Consider the following 13,669-nt stretch of genomic DNA (forward strand, 5'->3'; position numbering starts at 1 on the left):
CAAAGGCTGACCGAAGTCATCGATTCTAATATGACTCCTCGTTACACGGTTGACTCGTTCTACCGTACTGCCCGTCCCTCCTTGTTTGACACAAAACCATTGTCCCTCGAAATGCCTTTGTATTCCGTCGACCCGATGGGTCGTTGTGTTCGAGTCACAGGGACACAGTTCCGCACCGTCAGAGATAGAAAGACACAAAGTAATCACACAATGGGATTTGTGTACGGTGGATGTATTACATCATGTGTAGCACCAGTTAAATCTGGGGAAATTGTCCTTCGGATACGTGTCTGCTGTGGTCGGGAACAGAGAAACAGTTCTTTTTTGTACCACCAACTCCATAAAAAGATCGAAACAATCATCAAGATCTACGCGCTAAATCAGAAGTGAAACAAAACACCGACAACGAGGACAAAGGCCGCATAGCTGCCTATGCTAGTTGCCAACACCACATCAAGTCACCCTACGCCCTCGTAGCCAGAATAGCCTCCTCCAACACCCCCAACCCCTCCTTTATCTCCTCCTCACTCATCACCAAACTCGGCACAAACCGCAACGTATTCGTCCCCGCCGTAATAACCAACAACCCCCTCTCCCGCGCCGCCTTCACAATCGGCGCCGGGTCTTCACTCAACTGCAAACCCAGAATCAACCCCTTCCCCCGAACCTCCTGCACCAACCCCTGGAACCGGCCAGCCAGCTTCTCAAACCCATCGCGAAATACCTGGCTCTTCTCCGCCACCCCGCGCTGCAGGGCCGGATCAGCCAGCCGCTCGACGATCCGCACCGCCAACCGGCAAGCAAGCGGGTTCCCGCCAAAGGTCGTCCCGTGGTCGCCAACTTTGATCTTCTCCGCCACGCGGCCGTTGACCAGCGTCGCGCCGATGGGGAAACCATTACCGAGGGCCTTGGCCGTGGTGAGGATATCCGGGTGGGCATCGGGGGGTAAATGGGAGTGAGCCCAGAGCTGGCCCGTGCGCGACAAACCACACTGGATCTCATCATAATGCAAAACAGCGCCGACCTCGCGGCAGCGGGCGGCGAGAGCTAGCAGAAACTCATCCGATGCGACCTGCACGCCGCCCTCTCCCTGGATGGGCTCAACGATGACGGAACAGGTGGATTCGGTGACGAGCGCAGGGAGGGCGGCGATGTCGTTGAGGTCGCCGACGCGGCAGCCGGGGACCATGGGGGCGAAGGGGGCTTGGTATTTGGGGTTGGGGGTGGCCGAGAGGGCGCCCATGGTGCGGCCGTGGAAGGCGTTGCGGAAGGAGACGATTTCGGTTTTGCTGCCGGAGGGGTCGAGGACTTTGGCGGCTTTGCGGGCGAATTTGATGCCTGCTTCGTTGGCTTCGCTGCCGGAGTTGCAGATGAAGACTGCGGCGGTGTCGTGCATGCCGCCTGAGGCGATGGTTTGTTCGATTAGTAGCTTGGAGAGCGCGCCGGTCCAGGGGTTGTAGTATAGGTTGGAGGCGTGCATGAGGGTTTTGGACTGTGATGTGCGTTAGCTAATATTGTTCTTTCCAGTCACAGTGGAAGAGGCAGGATGTACCTGCTGCGCGATCAAGTCCGAGATCTCAGGGTCGCAGTGCCCGAGCGAGTTGACGGCAATACCCGCAGTGAAGTCGAGGTACTTGCGGTTCTCGATATCGTACAGGTACGAGCCCTGGCCCTTGACAAACACAGGCGGCGGGCGAGCATACGTGGCGACCATGAAGGGGGCATGCTCGCGGACAAGAGCGGCGCTGGCCGAGTCCTCTGCGGGATCAGGGTTGGGGAGCGCAGCATCGCGGCGGATCTGAGCTGCTGTGACGGACGAGGCACTCGATGTCGGCACCGAGGTGGCCTGAGAGAATAATCGGGCGGCAGCTGGCCGGGCGGTGGTGGCTAGCCGGAGGGATGCGCGGAAGGCCATTTCAAGGAGGGGGTATCTCGAGGGAAAAGAAAGATGGGAATTAGATGCAAGGGGAAAGTGTCCTCGACTTGCGAGATTTTGAGGAGGTTGAGGGACGGTGTGAGCTCGAATTGAAAACAATTGGGATCAATTGAGTTGTAAAGTTGCCCTAGGTTTATAACAACTTATAATCCCGTTTCAATTATGACTGGATCTCGATGTTGGTCATTCAACATTGGCGAGAGGAGTCACGGTCGATTCCCAAAACCCTCACCAGAGCGATGTCGGGCCCAGAATTTTGACCCGCCATCGTATCGATAAGGCCTCTTGGCATTTCCCCAGCCCATCAAGGTTCTCGGGTCAGAGGAACGCCAGGAACAATAACAAGGGAACAAAGGCGCAAAGAACATTGACGAGGCATGGAAGTTATTCATCTGATAATGCTCCGTAAACCCTGATATCTTGAAGGCAAGGGATAAAGAATTCGACTGAATAAATTGGGAGCAAAAGGTTGCGTGGGTGGCTTGCCTATTCCGGGTTGCCAAGACCTTCAAGCGGGCAGGATTCTCAACATTGAACAAGTCCAGTTCAATGTTCCCATATATGGATAAAAGTCACGATTGATTGAACGGTGGATGGTGTTGTATCTCTTACGTTGCACGCTGACTTATCCCTTTGACTTGGCAACAAGAGAATCAATCAGGGCCGCGAGACAATTGGTTCGAGAGCGGTTTTGCTGTTCTCCTGGATGAGTAACAAGTTCTCCACACTTAGCGAACAACAACAACAAACCGCAGCTTCGTCGATTACATAGGAATTCTAAAGCAACTTAACCTATGTGGGTTTACGAACGCTGGGCAAGATAATCACAGTGGGAACCCATTGATGGTCTCCCTTATCCACCCGAATATCCATCAAGAAAAGCAGGCCGGAGCTAACAGATCCATTTAACTGTATGGGTCTCAACACACTCTTATTGGAAATGTATTTCTGCTCATTTGAGCTCTACGTCACCTCTTGTTAGCTCCTAGTTCAGTCGCTCATCAAGCATCGGGTACAATTAAACGCTTTGGAGACAAGTGAGCGATCAATTATGCCACAAATGCGCCCATGCTTACCCGCCAGGGAAACTGTCAGGTACGACGGAGAAGCCCCGCAACCCAAGGACCCCACCTACTTTTGTCTCGGGAAGTGTTCAACTCGCAATTTCCAACACCCCTCCCCGCTATGATGTCACTGTATTCGTCCTTTTGGCTGAAAACGGGAGGGGCTGACTGGCCTCTCGAACGCCAACAGCATTTGAACGGAAAGCCCGGCAATAAAACGTGGAACGCGTCTAGGGGAGGAAGTAAAAGAGCCCGACTGAGAATACGAGATAAGTGATATATTACTACGCGTAGGCTCGCTGAGCCAGGATTGCCTCCCCTCGTCGCGGAGCTGCACGCGTTCGATCGTTCGAGATCTAATTCGCCAAGATGCGATCGGCAGCGGCCGCTGAAGACAAGCTTTTCCGGGTCTGAAGAGCGCCACCAGGGTTCCCTCCCGAGTTATATCGCCAAGAAGGGAATAACCTGCAGACTTGAGGTAGTAAAATGTTGCAAATGCATTCGCCGGTTCACCCAATAAAACGACCCGTTGTGGGAACGGTGATGGGATGGGGAGCCTGGTTTAACGGAAACAGACAGGGACTGGACTTACTGACCCCTCAACCCCTCTGGTGCGGCCCTGGTTTGTGTTGGTTAGCATGGAACATGGAACTTTGACCCCTCTTTTCCGTCCCTCCATGTTAGATAATGAGATGCGGGCGCCAGCTGCTCGATCCTACAGCTCCCCCCTTCTTCTTCTTTTCAGATCACGGTTTCCGAGTTTCGTGCTTTGTTGATTCAAGCGGTATCGGTTCTTAGACCGTTGCTAGATCTTTACTAGACGGTAAGTGTACTTTGCTTGCCAATGCTCTTATTGTAACACTTTTGGCTATGACATCAGACCTTGGGGGTTGTAACTAACAGGAGGCAATTGTTAGTGATTTTCTTTCCACAACACTAGAACTTCCACACTTCACAAGACGACTGTATGACACCGAGACCCTTTTCTTTTGAGATTGCCGTCCTAACCCGTTTGTCACCTCCCGATAGTCACCAAAATGGTGCATCTTCAAACGATCCCCGCCAAGGATGAGGTGAACAAGGTGACCGAGGTCCTAAAGAAGGTCAAGCTTCAGCTGGCCAACGATGACGACTGCTTCACCACCAGCGTCTATGGCTCGCGTTTCGCTGCCCAGGAGCTGCCACGCCATGAGATTCCCGAGGGCGAGATGCCCAAGGATGTGGCTTATCGCATGATCAAGGACGAGCTCAGCTTAGACGGCAACCCTATGCTCAAGTAAATAATTCTCTTCCCACGTTATACCTGACTTCAGGATGCTAACCGACAAAGCCTCGCTTCGTTCGTGACGACGTACATGGAAGAAGAGGCCGAGAAGCTCATGACCGAGTCCTTCTCCAAGAACTTCATCGACTACGAAGAGTACCCGCAGTCAGCCGACATCCAAAACCGCTGCGTGTCCATGATCGGCCGCCTCTTCAACGCCCCCGTCGGGGCCGCAGACGGCGTCGGCGCGGTCGGCACCTCCTGTGTGGGCAGCTCCGAGGCCATCATGCTGGCCGTGCTAGCCATGAAGAAACGCTGGAAGAACAAGCGCAAGGCCGAGGGCAAGCCCACCGACTCGCCGAACATTGTCATGTCGTCTGCTGTGCAGGTCTGCTGGGAGAAGGCGACGCGGTACTTTGAGATTGACGAGAAGCTGGTGTACTGCACGGAAGAGCGCTATGTGATTGACCCGGAGGAGACGGTCAACTTGGTGGATGAGAACACAATTGGTATTTGTGTCATCCTTGGGACGACGTACACGGGTGAGTACGAGGATGTTAAGGCGGTCAATGACCTGCTGAAGGAGAAGGGGCTTGATACGCCGATCCATGTGGATGCGGCTAGTGGTGGGTTTGTTGCGCCGTTTGTTGTCCCGGATCTTGAATGGGATTTCAGGCTAGATCACGTCGTCTCGATCAATGTTTCTGGGCACAAGGTAAGCCCTTTGCAACCCAGCCCCCAGAGTTAACCCCCAGGCTCAATCCCCCAAAACACCGGTTTCGGCTAACTCTCTTTTCCAGTACGGCCTGGTCTACCCCGGCGTCGGCTGGGTAGTCTGGCGCAGCGCCGAGTACCTCCCGCAAGAGCTCGTCTTCAACATCAACTACCTCGGCGCCGACCAAGCCTCATTCACGCTCAACTTCAGCAAGGGCGCCAGCCAAGTAATTGGCCAATACTACCAGCTCATCCGCCTCGGCAAGCACGGATACCGTGCCATCATGAGCAACCTCACCCGCACAGCTGACTACCTCTCCGACTCGCTCGAGGCGCTCGGCTTCATCATCATGTCCAAGAAATCCGGCGAGGGCCTCCCGCTCGTCGCCTTCCGCCTGCCGCCCTCCGAGGACCGCCAGTACGACGAGTTCGCGCTGGCCCACGCCCTGCGCTCCCGCAGCTGGGTCGTGCCCGCGTATACCATGGCGCCACATACCGAGAACCTCAAGATGCTGCGCGTGGTGGTGCGTGAGGACTTTAGCAAGAACCGCTGCGACGGGCTGATCACGGATATCAAGCTGTGCCAGAACCTGCTGGAGGAGATGGACCGGGAGAGCATTAAGAAGCAGAACGAATTTATCCATAAGCACCACACGGCTAGCGGCAAGGCGACACACAATCACCCCAAGTACAAGGTCAGTACCGCCAAACTTTTGTGTCTGAGTGATGTCACATGCTAACTGTGGGTTTGCCCCGAATACAGAAGGAGAAGCATTCTATCCAGGGCAAGACTGGCAAGACCCACGCTATCTGCTAAGAGGTGTTTCCACAAGCAGGGATCATCTTGGGTGTGAAAGGGAATCTATTTCTACGCCGGACCCGCCATAGCTCTGATGATTTAATGAGCAACACGAATACATTGGTTGGATGGAACATGCGAGGATCTATATGTATCAGTTGTGCCAAGAGACAGAGAGATAAGTGACCCGCGATTCGCTTACCTGCCCTGCCGCCTTTGGCTTTCAGTAGACAACCGAAGAGAGAAAGATCTTTCCATCATGGCATGGGCACAGACATGCGAGGATTGCCGGTTACGACATACATGTATAAACGAAGTCCATCTAATGCACAGATAAAGTAAAACGCACCTGAAGCTCTCCAGGCAAGCCAGGGCGGGGTCGGTTTTCAAGACAACCCAACTTAACAACACCACAACGAGGCGTTGTTGGTTGGCCAACTCGTAAGGGGTTGGGCATTTCTGTCTATATGTTGCGCCGGTGTAGCGGGCTGGATATACCCATCCTCCTCAAGGTGCATAAGCAACTTCTCCACTAGTGACGGTACCCTAGCGGCCCAGGAATGACACAACTCGGGTGTAAACGGCGGCGGACCAACCATGCGGTTCATGTTCGGCTTGTTGTCTCGACGGAAACCCACTTCCAGTCGCCACCTAAAAGACTCGACAAGCAAACGAGGCATGTGCCTTATATCGTGACGATAAAACCACCCACCCGCAGCAAATCCTTCTTTACTTCGCAGCCCACGGCTTCACCGTCAGGGCCGGGGATCCAGGTTTGACGGTGAAGTCGACATTGGCCCGATCCTTTTTTTTCTTTTTTTTTCTTTTTGGTGTTGTCATGTCGGGACAGATGGGGAAACGGCGATCCTTGCAAGCAAATCGTCGAGGACCCACATATGTATGACCTCTGCCGAGACCTGCCCAGGTTCCGAATTTGGCACTTACACGCACCCACGTTATGTCCTATAAGTTATTCTGTGTCTTTTTGTGAGGACCCATGACACTGGAAATTGCCGTCTGGTGTATTTTTAGCATTTAAATCTTGCATATCACTGCAAAACAATTCACCTTCACCAGCCTATACTATGTACGTATGAGGACCACCAGCGAACCTCAAACCAACCTCTCACGGAAATAACCACAACCGTAAAGTTACCATCGCCATCTGTCCAGCCCAGCCCAGTAGTTCAACACCCCACAAAGCCAAAACCAAAAGCCGCCTAGCTAATCTGCCGTGGGAAAAAAACCGATCACCGTCACACAACCCCCTCTCCCTCCTTTCCCTTTGCCCCTCATCCCACCCAAGCCGCCCAAGCAAGATATTAACCAGGCAACCCCAGCTAAATAAGTAAGACAGGTCACACAACGCCGAATACAACCCAATGTCACAAGACACACACACTCCATAGATCCAAGACATGTCGCCGACTACAACTCGGTAGGTGCAGTACGCCGCAAGATTTCGGGTTATACATAGTTACTACGGAGCGGCTAGTAGTGTACATACCTTTATGTTACACCAAACCTAGGTGGTCGGGACAGCAGATTGGTGTGGGTTAACAAGCCACCATCACCATCACCATCACTGTATAGCCTAGCTGAATAAAACGTGAGAAGACACCTGGAAGAAGTCACACTGGAGGTAAACACAGCCATAATCGAACATGTAAATGCCAAAAAATGTGCCATTAAAATTCCAGACATCCCCCTTCTTCCCCTCCACCACACACAGCATGCGTGCGTGGTATGTGTACCTGCCCAGGTTATGGGTACTGTACGATATGGTATCAAAAAACCCAAGGAAAAAAGATGCAAACTGTAGAATCAACAAAACCAGCAACAAACAAATAGCCACGCCAGCCATCCCGTCCCACCCCTTTTTTTTTTGTTCCTTTCCCCCCTCTTTCCTTCTTCCTTAACCTTATTGTCTTCCCCTCTTCCTGATCCCTCATCTCATCCCAAGGTTCTCCTCCGTCACTCTACCGGTAAATGACACGCCCACAGACACATGCGCCATGCCGTTCCCTCGTTCCCCGTACAATCATCCCCCTCTCCCCGTTTTACTTTTCGCTAATCATCATTCGCCCGCCCGCCTGCCAAACCAATAAGAAGAAAGGAAAAAAACTCCAAACACGCCAGCCACATCGTTACCAGCCTAGCTTGCCTCGCCTCAAATCCAGACCCAAAATCTGAAAATACAAACACCGATTCATTTCATTACACGGCCGTTTCCATTCCATTATACACCGCATATACCCCCAGTTCTCACACATCAACCCCATTCCCAATCCTCCCATCCCCCAGTCCATCGCATCTCACCCCTGGATTAACCCCCACCACACACACCCCAAAATCACATAATATTCGCGATACTAATCCGCTCCTGACTTTTACTCTTCCCGCCTGGCCCAACCCCCACCAACCCCGGCAACCCGGGCCTAATTGCCCCAGCCCCGGGTACAATGGGCGGCAGGGCCGGTGCCATTTCGACGATTCTCCCGTCTTGCCCGTTGTTGTTGCCGTTGATTTCCATTTTGACTACCCCTCCTCCTTCTCGCCCTCTGTCGTGTGGTGAGTGGTGGTGGTTATGTTGTTGTGGTGGGTGTTGTTGTTGGTGGTGAAGGGGTGCCAAAGACGGTAGTGGCTGCTGCTGCTGCTGCTGCTGCTGCTGTTGCTGTGGCGGCGGTGCAGCGGCGACAGGCGTCCACCCTTGATGTTGTGGTTGATGCTGTTTCGGTGCTGACGTCGGCGCAGGCCCAGATGTCGATCCCATCTCCCCACTAGCCAACCTCCTCATCGAATTCTCCAGCCTCTCCCAACCAGCCACGCCGGGCCCCCAATCCCACCTCTCCTCATTCGTCAACCCCGATCTCGCCTCAGCACTGAACAAGCTGTGTTTCCCCACAGCAGGCAAGGGCGCTGAGCCCTCGCGCTCGCTGCTCCCGGCCCAGACCCAGGCCGTTTCCATGCCGGCTTGCAGGTCAGCGCTGACGTAGGCGATGAGCTCCTCGTCGCGGAGCAGGGCGTCGTGCACGGCAGCGGGTGAAGGCCGTTGAGCGACTGGTGGTGGTGGCGGCGGTCCGTAAGGCGAGGATGGGTGGTGGCTCGGGGACGGTGCTGGGGCCTGCGAGAGGTAGGTCACGATCTCTTCGCGGCGAGACGCGAGGGCGGACACGAAGAAGGTTAGGTAGCGGCCGCAGGGGACGGCAACATCGCGGTAGTCGTTGATGGCAGCCAAGGCGCGAATGCACTCGGAGGCCTGATCGAAGTACCCCGTCAGGAGCAGGAAGAGGGTGCAACGGAAAACGTGGGTCGCAAACAGGGCCGTGGCGGTCTCGGCGACGGAAGCGGCCTGTGTCCGGGCGAGCAGGGAGGCGGTTTCGACGGCCGTGTGCATGCACTGTTCGATGGCGATCAGACGGACATCGGGCGGGCACGAGGGGAGAAGGTTGTGCCGGTGCAGGAGCAGGCGAGCGTGGAGGAGGTAGATCACGGGGTTGAGCACGCCGGGCATAAGAATCCCAGTGCTCGTGGGGTTGCATGCCGCCGGGAAGGCTCGCCGGCACGACGCGAAATGCTGGTCGAACGTGGCGAGACGGGTCGGGGCGATGACGGGGGAGGACAGGGCGCGGCTCAGTGCGGTGTACGAGCGGGCCACGTTTACAACAGCAAGCAGGGAGTGCGTATGCCCTTCGGCACCGTCAGGAAACCGCTGGCCGCGGTCGGTCAGGTGGTGGTCGTCCAAGGCCGCGGGCAACGCGACGTCACAGTCGGAATCGTCGATGAGCATGGGCTTGCCGAGCTCGAGGGACAGCGTCCGGTCGAGAATGTAGATAACCCACCACGTCCGCCTCCGCATCTCCGCCTCGACAAAGGACGAAAGGGTAGGTTCAGTGTAGAGCCCCAGGTCCTGCGCTACCTTGACCGCTCGACCCAGCCAGCTCCACGCAGCCGACTTGAGGTTCAGCTCGTTCAAGGCCGTAGCGATGAGCAGGAGCGCACGCGCGTTGTCCAGCTCAAATTCGTTGCTCCAAGGGTCCAGCAGCGTCTGCGTCGTCTCGAGCAGCTGGGTGGCCGAGTACGTCCGGTTCTGGTCCGTTTCGGGCGTGAACAGCCTCCCCACAGCCAGCACGGCAAACAGGACGGACATGAACGCTGGGGAGACCCGCAGGGGGTTCACTGCCCGGTAAAGGCCGTCAACCGTCTGCGTGAACGTGTTCCAGTGCAGGATGGGCGCCATGGAGTGTATGGACGAATAGTAGGATCGCAAGAGGCCCTCGGTGACGGCTCGTGGTGGTAGCAGCGACTGGAACTCTCGGAGATCGGGTGCCGCCGACTGTCGATATGGGGCAGGCGGCTTCCAGATGCCCCGCGAGAAGCCCCGCAGATTCGATCGGACTCGCGCAAGGTCGTGGACAGCCGCGGGCCGCTTCTTCCGCTTCGGCTGCTGGCCCACGTCCGGGAGCTGCAGCGGCAGCTGCTCGACGCCGTCCACGTCCATCTCAAACTGGCGGCCATCACGCTCTTGCAGCATGCGTCGGAGGCTGTTGTTCTCGCGCCGCACTCGCTCCATCTGCTTCTCGAGATCCTGTACCTGCTTGATCGATGACATGCGGCGGTTGGTCTCCTTGGTGAACTGGCACTTGTTGCCCCGGCTCGAGCACTCCGAGCAGCTGGTTGTGTCCGTGGCGTCGCACTTTACCTTTCTCTCGCGGCACGCGTCGCAGCTGGGATCCTTTCGTCGTTGTCGGTACGCTCGTTTCTGTGCTTGGGCACTGCTGCTGCCGGACGGCAGGTTGGCGTGAGATGGCCGGGGCGTGCCTGCCACTGACTCGCCCGACGGCATCGAGTCCCGATCCATGGCGGACGACGTGGAGGTGAGCGGCGTGAAGGCCTGGAAGGAAGAACTGTGCGGCATCTGGTGAACTGGGGGAAGGGATGGCGGAATCCCCATGTGGTGAGGATGAGAAGGACCAGGAGGACCTGGAGGACCTGGAGGCAGCGCCTGGCTAGATCTCGCGCTGGAAGACGCGACGCTCGCATTATTCGGCCGCATCGGGCCGTTCTGGTACTGTTCAGTGGGTGTAGGGGACTGGGCGGACGACGAGGTAAGAGACGAGCCGAACTGTCGTGTTTGGGGATTGGGGTGTGGCCCGGGGTTGGGGGATCGAGGAGGAGGATATGGACTGTGCGACCCGGACGACATGGTTCCCGGCTTTTGCTTGGCCGTGCTTTGCTTTGCTTTAAGGACTTGTTTCCGGTAGCCTGATTCGGAATCGTCTCCACAGCTTCTCCGAGAAAATGGGGGGTGGGCTCGGGTGAGCTGCCGGTCAAGCAACGTGCAGACGGGAGATCTGTTGGAGGGGGTGTGGGAGTAAGGAACGGAGGAGGGAGTCGCTCCAGTCGCCTAGTTCCAGGGTGCCTTTGGCAAAGTGGGACGGGCCCGCCTTGCTCTGCACTCTGCCCAGCGCTCTCTTCCTTCTCCGGCCCCCGAAAACGAGCGAGCTTTCAGCTCACAGGGCACAGGGCGGCGGGTCCTCCAAGTGAAGGGGGGGAAAGTGCTGGTTGTTGAAGCCTGCTTCTCGGCTACCCGGCTGGCACTGCGTCGTTGCAGAGACTTTTGCGTTCAACCACACGATGCAGTGGACCAGAAACGAAGAGCGGGCGACACAAGAAGACTCCGAGTGCCTAAACTCTGAAAGGCCGGCGCTCGCTCCGTGTCTCGTCGCCGATTTGTTCGGACCCGGGCTCTGGGTGATGGTAGTGAGTTGTGTTGTTGACGATACACTGCCCGCAGCGCAAAGCCCTGCAAGTGAGTGTTTTTGGCCGGATTCGCAGCGGACGCGCCGGGTGACGGTAGTGACAGTGGCAGCGGAAGCGGCAATAAAACGAGAAAAGAGAGCCGGATGCTGCAGCAGCGGCTTGCGCGCTGTCTCAGATACCGATGATGGTGAGGTTTGTTTGGAGCATGCCTCCCTTTGCAGTTGCGCCTGGAGTCCGTTCTGTGTGTGCGTGAAGACGCGGTGGAACCCAATGCCGCTCTGATCCGCGGCCCGTTCTGCCCTCGCCGGAACTGGCCCTTAACCGGCCGTCTTAGGAACCAGCAACGGGAGTACTGCGTAATTTCGTCGGCAGCTGAACCGTTTGGTACCGGGACAGCCGCAATACAACCATGTGCAAGAAACTTGGGCGGTCGTTTTTGTAGCACCCGCAAGAAGACAAGACAACAAGGGGGTCCCCGAAGCCTCACGCAGTCTGCGAGATGTGCAGAAAACGCCTGGCTGGTGCTGCGCGTCGGCAAAACCGAGCGCGGGGAAGCCTAAGTGCGCTGCGCCGCGACGGGCTGCGTGGATTGGAGTGGAGTGAGTGGTCGGAAAGCCCTGTCTGTGGACGCGACGACTGTGTAGTGTAATCCGTAATAGCCCTCAGGTTGCCGGATTCGAAGACTGAGCGGGAAAGCGACAGAACGGCCCAGTCGGCACACACGGCGACAGCAGCGGGCTTCCAGTCAGAGACGACCAGAAGGTTGTGGGGTGCTGCTGCGTGTGAGAGGCGAAGGAACCGTCGCAGGAATAGCAGCAGCAGTACGGAGTACGCAGCAGGAGCATGAAGCACAGCCAAACAGCACTGGCGGCAAGAGCTCCCGAGGTGCTGCGCGCTTACTTGTCGAGGGGATACTGGCGGGCTGAGTTGGAGGGGCGTGAGACAACAAATGGCGCGCTGGGTGAATCGACGTATGAACAAGAAAGAAAAGACGACGTTCCTGCGATCGAAAAGCGTCGTTTGGAAGCAACGAACAGAAACCCACAGCCACGCGCGACAGAAGGTCGGCCGAGCTCGTCTCAACTGGTGGGGACAGGAAGGGTACTGCCGCTGATCTCACCATCCATGCCCGCTGCACCTTCCCACAGCCGGGGTTGCAAGTCGAATTACCGTTACGGCTTAACTTACTTACCGTACAGAGTAACCATGTCGACTGCGTAATAACTTCCATTGTAGTAGTGTACATGTACCGCCCAGCAACAGGGATCGACGAGGTGGGCGCCTGCAGTGTCTGCAAAGAAGGTATGTGTCCCGTCGACGGTCTCTCGCTTGAGTGACCCAAGAGAGACACCTCCGGATCCGTACAATCATGATCAAGATGGTGACGATGATGGTGCGGGTACTAAACCCCATTACGGAGTATGTCCCGGGTTTATTACGAACTTGGTAGGTGTCCGTGGAGTACTCACTACGAAGTACCTATGTAGTCTCTGTAGTGTACGGTGACGGCGCAGCGACGATGATTATTCCGTCCCGTGGATGGCTCGTACTGCGGCGGCCCCTCATCGCGATGCTGTTGCTCGCTCATTAAAATGACAGGGAAAGCCGCATTTCCGGTTTCCGTTTCACACTTTGGGCCGGGCGCATTCTTGAGCCGAAGGCTTGTGGGTTCCGAGTTCCAGCACTGTCCCGAAAGACCCTGGGAGCCTGGGCCCTGCCATGGAACCCCCCCCGGCCTACCGGCGCCCAGAGACGATTCGGCAACCACAGCCGGACACCACCCTCTTTTGCATCGCCGCCCGATTTTCGCGGAGGCCGCGGACTTCCAAGCTTCAAACCCTCATCGTGAACATGGGAAACCCGGTGGGCCGCGACATACAAACAGTCCTACCAGTGACCACTGACAGCTGATACGAATACTTCGGAGAGGTTCTAGCCTTCCTCGCGGTTGTCCGTGGGTTCTTGGTCCCCGAGACCAAGCCTCCGCAAAGCGGCGTTTTGTGCAGGTCCAGCGCCGAGAGATTTTCAATCGCCTAAATACCTTCTTCAGGGCTGGTGCCGTTGAACATCGGTGATTTGTTGCGGGTACGGATACTCGTCGACATGCACGTCTCCCGCAGCACCGTTCA

The 13,669-nt window shown here is 56.3% G+C and overlaps 3 protein-coding genes across 3 annotated transcripts; 1 reads left to right on the forward strand and 2 right to left on the reverse strand.

Moving 5' to 3' along the window:
- Positions 1–463: 463 nt before the first annotated feature.
- C8A04DRAFT_34891 (pyridoxal phosphate-dependent transferase) lies at positions 464–1,915 on the reverse strand (the record flags this gene model as incomplete). The annotated part of the gene is made up of 2 exons (XM_062782977.1): positions 464–1,492; positions 1,553–1,915. 2 exons carry the CDS (start codon positions 1,913–1,915, stop codon positions 464–466), a joined length of 1,392 nt encoding a protein of 463 aa, XP_062639790.1.
- A 2,122-nt stretch (positions 1,916–4,037) lies between these two features.
- C8A04DRAFT_9793 (glutamate decarboxylase) lies at positions 4,038–5,795 on the forward strand (the record flags this gene model as incomplete). The annotated part of the gene is made up of 4 exons (XM_062785631.1): positions 4,038–4,276; positions 4,331–4,979; positions 5,065–5,673; positions 5,742–5,795. The coding sequence occupies 4 exons, from the start codon at positions 4,038–4,040 to the stop codon at positions 5,793–5,795; spliced, it is 1,551 nt and encodes a 516-aa protein (XP_062639791.1).
- Positions 5,796–8,130: 2,335 nt separating this feature from the next.
- Positions 8,131–10,638, reverse strand: C8A04DRAFT_9789 (fungal-specific transcription factor domain-containing protein; the record flags this gene model as incomplete). The annotated part of the gene is made up of 1 exon (XM_062785629.1): positions 8,131–10,638. One exon carries the CDS (start codon positions 10,636–10,638, stop codon positions 8,131–8,133), a length of 2,508 nt encoding a protein of 835 aa, XP_062639792.1.
- Positions 10,639–13,669: the final 3,031 nt, after the last annotated feature.

Source organism: Dichotomopilus funicola, assembly GCF_033296635.1.
Source record: "Dichotomopilus funicola strain CBS 141.50 unplaced genomic scaffold C8A04scaffold_8, whole genome shotgun sequence".
NCBI lineage: Eukaryota > Fungi > Ascomycota > Sordariomycetes > Sordariales > Chaetomiaceae > Dichotomopilus > Dichotomopilus funicola.